Source organism: Poecilia latipinna, unplaced genomic scaffold (assembly GCF_001443285.1).
Source record: "Poecilia latipinna isolate Pla-1442-1.1 unplaced genomic scaffold, P_latipinna-1.0 Scaffold369, whole genome shotgun sequence".
Lineage (NCBI taxonomy): Eukaryota > Metazoa > Chordata > Actinopteri > Cyprinodontiformes > Poeciliidae > Poecilia > Poecilia latipinna.
In genome coordinates, this window is record NW_015112985.1 from 277454 (window position 1) to 282762 (window position 5309).

Sequence of the window (5309 nt, forward strand, 5' to 3'; positions counted from 1 at the left end):
CGGTGCAGCTGCAATGAAATTCAAGTTTGAGCTTGTAGCAAAAAGAAAAGTCAAAACATTTTTAATTGCAAAATATTTAGAAAGTGCAAATGTTCTCAGGTGAAAACATTTCCTGTAACAACAGCTCACACCTGTCTTGTCAGAGACTCTGCTTTATCAGATTTAGAGCCATCTTGAGTTTCTGGTCAGAGCAGCTGCTAAAATGAAACATTTGAGCTGATTGAAGCAACAAATTCTGTTTTTATTTTCGCAAAATGGCATTCATCAAATCGGTGAGAGAAAAATAAAACACATGTCTATGCAGCGCTGGAGCTCCGCCCACAATCCCATGTAAAATCTGTCTTTATGAGTCTTCATTTTTCACCACCCAATGCAGAGATGCTTTCACTGATGTACAGATGTTTGTCCAGCACCAGCTGAGCGTATAGAAACATCGTTTGGCTCATGGCTGGTGGTGATGAGGAGGACGATGTTTAGGAAGAGGAGGAAGACGGCGATGATGACGGCTGCTCGGTGTCGGTCCGCTTCAAAGGAAGCTCCTCATCATCTGGTCAGTGATTAGAGAGGCAGAAATTAGGACTCAAAGCCAAATATTTAGCCAGTTATTTGTGACGTAGTCTCAGTGAGGAAATTATTTTAATCCTGACAGGAAGTCAGAGGACAACCATCGTTTCTCACAGTTATGATTGTAACTTATTTCTTTATAGATCTTTAAGATAATTTCAGATTATTCTAATAAATTCTCCTTTAATCTACAAAGTTCTTATGAACAAATGATTAATAAAGTGAAATAACACGTTACTCTTCAGTTGTTTCTTCCTTTTCCTTTTAACTCGGACACAGCACTCAGTAACGGTGACGGTCAGCAGAAGAACAAAAACTAGAAACATTATAGCACAAGTGTTATTTTTAGGGCCAAATCAACACAGAAATGGTTCAACGAACAAACAAAGCAAAAAAAACCCCAAAAAACTTTCCTTCATGACCAACATCGTCTTGATACATTAAGCTTCAACAAATCTGTACAAATTAATTAGATTTTGCATTTGAAGTCTATATTTTTAGTATTTCTCAGTGTAACATTATCCTGCTTCGATGAAAATAACTAAATAAATAATTAAATGAATATGAATTCAGCTTTTACATATCTTCACAAGATGTGCAGCATCTCTACAATGTAGTGCAGTAACTTAGTAACTGATGTTAAAGGAATCTGAAAACGTACCTCCTCCACCACCTATAAAAACACAGATACTTATTCCCCACAATTCATCTGGGAGACCTGGGACACCTGGGACACCTTCAAAAACAAAAGAGAAAACAAAAGTTCTTCTGATGACCAGCAATAAAAAACATTTTTTCTATAGACATTATTTACTACTGAGCACTTCTAATCTACACAACCTGTAGTGAAAAAAAAATCTGTTCTTCATTTTGTTTTAGGTAGTAGTTATTAGCTGGAGCACATTGAGTAACAGTAGCTTTTAGCCATGGTAACCAAAACATACTTACTTGTAGCACAATCATGAGTGACAGGATCACTGACTTCAAAACTGACTTCATTGGAAACGTTGCAAGCAAATTTGATGTCTTTAGTTTCTGCAGCTGTCAATGTAAAAGCCGAGTCCGTTTTCTTTATCTGAGCATTGTTCTGAAGCCATTCGTACTTTTTGATTTCATTCTTGGATGTCTAAAGGAAAATAAGAATCAAAGACTGATTGGAAAGTTCAAGAAAAAAGCTCAAGAAAAACATAGAAAAAATAGAGTGGGACTGTTCAGAACAATATAAAATGACATAATTTTTTTTTAAAGTCACACAACAGACATTTAACGCAAATCTCAAAGGATCAAAATGCATCATATCTTAATAGTATGCGGTTGCTTTCACTTTGACAGGGCCATATGAGAAGGAAAGAGCTGGTTTAGCAGATCATTTATGATTGAAAAACTGGAAGAGGACATGTGAATAAGAACTTTAGAAAACAGAGTTAGCATTTAGTCTTTTTGGATTTTTAAAGAGGCAAAACAAGAACTTACCTTATCAGGAATGCATTTAAACATCACGTTTGCTTCTTTACATGTTGCTTCCACTTTAGGCTTCTTCACAGGATCTGAGAAGGTTTTATTGGGCCAAAAATACCAGATGTTATTGAGGGAATATGAAAGATATTACAAAGAAACCGGTGAGCTGCTGAAGTTCTGTTCATGTTTAAGCTCTTCCAGTGGATCAAAACAATAAACTCAGTTTCATAAGAAGACATCAACTTAATTCTTAATATTTTGACATTTTCAATGAGGAAATTAAAAAGAAGATCCCTTAGGGGCTGTCAAATATAAATAGTAATGTTTAGTGAACTATAAAAACACATGCAATATTTTGTACCTACCTTGTATACATAAGTGTGTTGTCTTTATGTGCTGTTCTTTTCCATTGCTATCGTGAACCTCAGAGGTGTAAAATCCTTCTTGGTCCTTCTTCAGATTAATCAGTTTGAGGGATCCATCATCATTAATGCCATAATTGTTATTGTTACAAGTAAGTTTCTCTGTTGTTGATTTTACAATACATATTACAGCGTCATTAAACTTCCACTTCAGCTTATCAGTCGGTTTCTTTGTGTATCCCAGACGAACACTGAAGCTTCGACCCGTTGCAGCATAGTCGTCACAAACTTTGGATCAGAAAGAAAAGGAAGCAGAAGAAGAGCAGGGTTAAGAGAAGATGGAGACTTTATGGACAACAGACAACAATGACCTCATGGCCTTCTAAGCCTGAAAGAGAGGTTGCTGGAGCTTTTTTTTTAATGACTGAATGCAGGTAGTCTTTGAGAATAACCATGAGAATCCAGACCCATTCCAGAACCTGGTTCTATCACCAGAATACAATAATCTCTTTCTGCCTCATTGTTTGGTGTTACCTATTTATTACAGCTCTGTGGCAAGTCTATAGGTCTAAGTTCTTGTTAACATACATTCAAGCTTGCCCGTTTTAAACGAAAAAGGTTCTGAAGGTGTCAATACTTTTCTGATGCACAGGGTGGAGAAAATGGAGCTACACTAATATTTCTTGCACTCCCTTCATTTAGTGTTTACCTGGGATTCAAAGCCCTCGAGTCAAAATGAAACTCTGCAGCTTTCTGCATTGAATCTTTTGTTTCAGCGTCTCGCCGCTGTTGGATGATGTGTCTTGCAACCTGTTTTCTCTGCCCTGACCACAGAAACTGAGCGGCACACACTCCCAGTGTGCTTTAGTCTTTTATGAAATATTACGGTGTCATCAAATTTCCACTTAAGAGTGTCAAAAGATTTTCCTTTGTTATCCAGAGGAGCGTTGAAGCTTCCGCCCACAGCAACAAACTTATCACAACTTTTGGATCAGAAAGAATAGAGAGAAAATGCAGGCTTCCTAGAAGATGGACGTTTTAAAGATGGCAGACATGAATCACCTTGTAGTCCACCAATACACAACACACAAAAACAACTCAATGCAGTCAGTTCTACACTAGAAAAGTCTTAATAGAGGTAAATGTTGGATCAAATTTCCATTAAAGTCTAAAAATACACACAAGTCAGATTAATTATAGGAGCATGGACGAAGTTTACACACAAAAGTCGGAATATGAACTACTTAGTATAAAAACTACTTTTAAAGTCAAAACATTTTCTATTATGGAAGCTTTGATCATTTGAATGAATAAAATTTACAGAACAGATTTGGTACCTTGGGAGGCGACGGCGGAGCAGCAGAGCAGAAACACACCCACCACGGAGGCCGATGCCATCTTCATCGTCCTCCTCCTCACATTCGACTGAAAAGAACAACTTGTCATCATCAAGGACATTTCCTGCCGCAACAATTTTACATGCACCAGCTCTAGGTTTTGAGCGGAAGCGGTCCTCAACGCCACAATTTGAAAGCAGTAAAAACAAACAGAGCGGCACCAAAAATTACAGTCCAACAGGCTAATAATGAGATCATCTTCTCAACAGAATAAAAATTGTCAGAAAGGTAAGTCTGTTTATTTCAAACTGCTGTCAATCTGCACTCAGAACTCATTAGAAAAGCTGGTAACACTTCAAAACACGACTTTAGGTCTATTTCCATTGCCTGTTTCTAACCACTTCCTGTGGGGTGACATAAATTCTTCCCTCGGTGCAAAAGATTAAAACAAAAAACATTTCAATCATCCTCCTCATTAACCACTTAGTGGTTGCAATTCGATTAAGGTTTTGGAAAAGAAAAGCCTATTTTATGGTAAAATAAACATTGAGAAAAAGTGAAAAGTTTTGTGGTTTTCACGCCTTAAAACTGATTGTCCGAAATGTGCAAGTGACAAAGAAATTGGTGCAAAAATAACCAGGCTATTTCCTAGAAGATAAAAAACTGCTAACAATGTCAAGGAGGTGAACAACTTCTAGAGATTAGCATGAGTAGAGATGGTTACAGAGTCATCGGCCGCAGGGAGGAAGGATCTCCGATAATGCTGCCTTGTAAAATATCAGATTGGTCAGTGGTCAGAAAAAACCCTGCAAACAGATTTTCTTTTTTCTATCTCAGTTGCAACCCTCTATAGCTCTGCTTTTGCTTTTCATGGAAAATCATGATATTTAGGTAAAACTTAAACCTCCTAGTCAGCACTGATTCCCTGTTTCTCAATCCTTCTGAAATGTCAAAACATTTTCTGAACTGAAGCAGACTTTGCTGCTCTCTAGCTGCTCATAGCAAAACGGGAGCACTTTCATATTTTTATTAAATGCAATCAGTTGGAGGGTTTTCGACAGCATTTGAAGGAATGACAAGTTTACTTTTTTTATTATTTATTGAGACACAACAAGGCAACAACAAAAATCGCCAAAGAAAGAAACACATAGACCTCAGTTCATCATCGTCGTGAAACTAGTTTGAATCATTATGAATAAAAACTGATTATTTCACATGGAGGGATAAACATACAAAGTGCTTATTTACACCAAGTTTGATGGCCAAAGTTTGCAATTAAAAAAGAAAATCGACATTTATGTTTAAATTAATTAAACATATTTCTGACACAAAAATGTTATGACTTTAAAAAAATGATAAAAAAAAGACTGCTGACTGAAATATATGTATAGTTTGAACGCAGAGATTTACATATGATTATAAAAGACGTTCCACTTTGCTAAATGCCATAAAAATAAGAGAGAATTTTAAAGTTATCTTTGAATTAATAAGTGTTTCACCAGCTCTGTCAGGAGTCAAAAGTTCAGCAAACTACAGGAAACGTTTGACTCAAATCATACAGATTAAAAAGTAACTCCATAAAATATCA

General features: G+C 36.4%; 1 protein-coding gene and 1 long non-coding RNA gene across 2 annotated transcripts in view; both read right to left on the minus strand.

The window, feature by feature from the left end:
- Positions 1–27: 27 nt before the first annotated feature.
- Positions 28–2821, minus strand: LOC106949904 (uncharacterized). The gene is made up of 4 exons (XR_001425494.1): positions 2388–2821; positions 2038–2111; positions 1513–1690; positions 28–1291 (listed from the first exon to the last, which is right to left on the minus strand). It is a non-coding gene; the product is annotated as an uncharacterized LOC106949904 (long non-coding RNA).
- A 2395-nt stretch (positions 2822–5216) lies between these two features.
- The window catches only part of LOC106949877 (uncharacterized), a 5632-nt gene continuing 5539 nt past the window's right edge, over positions 5217–5309 (minus strand). The window contains exon 7 of the mRNA XM_015036417.1: positions 5217–5225. Within this exon, the coding sequence (XP_014891903.1) occupies positions 5217–5225 (9 nt within the window). The remainder of the gene's footprint in view (positions 5226–5309) is intronic.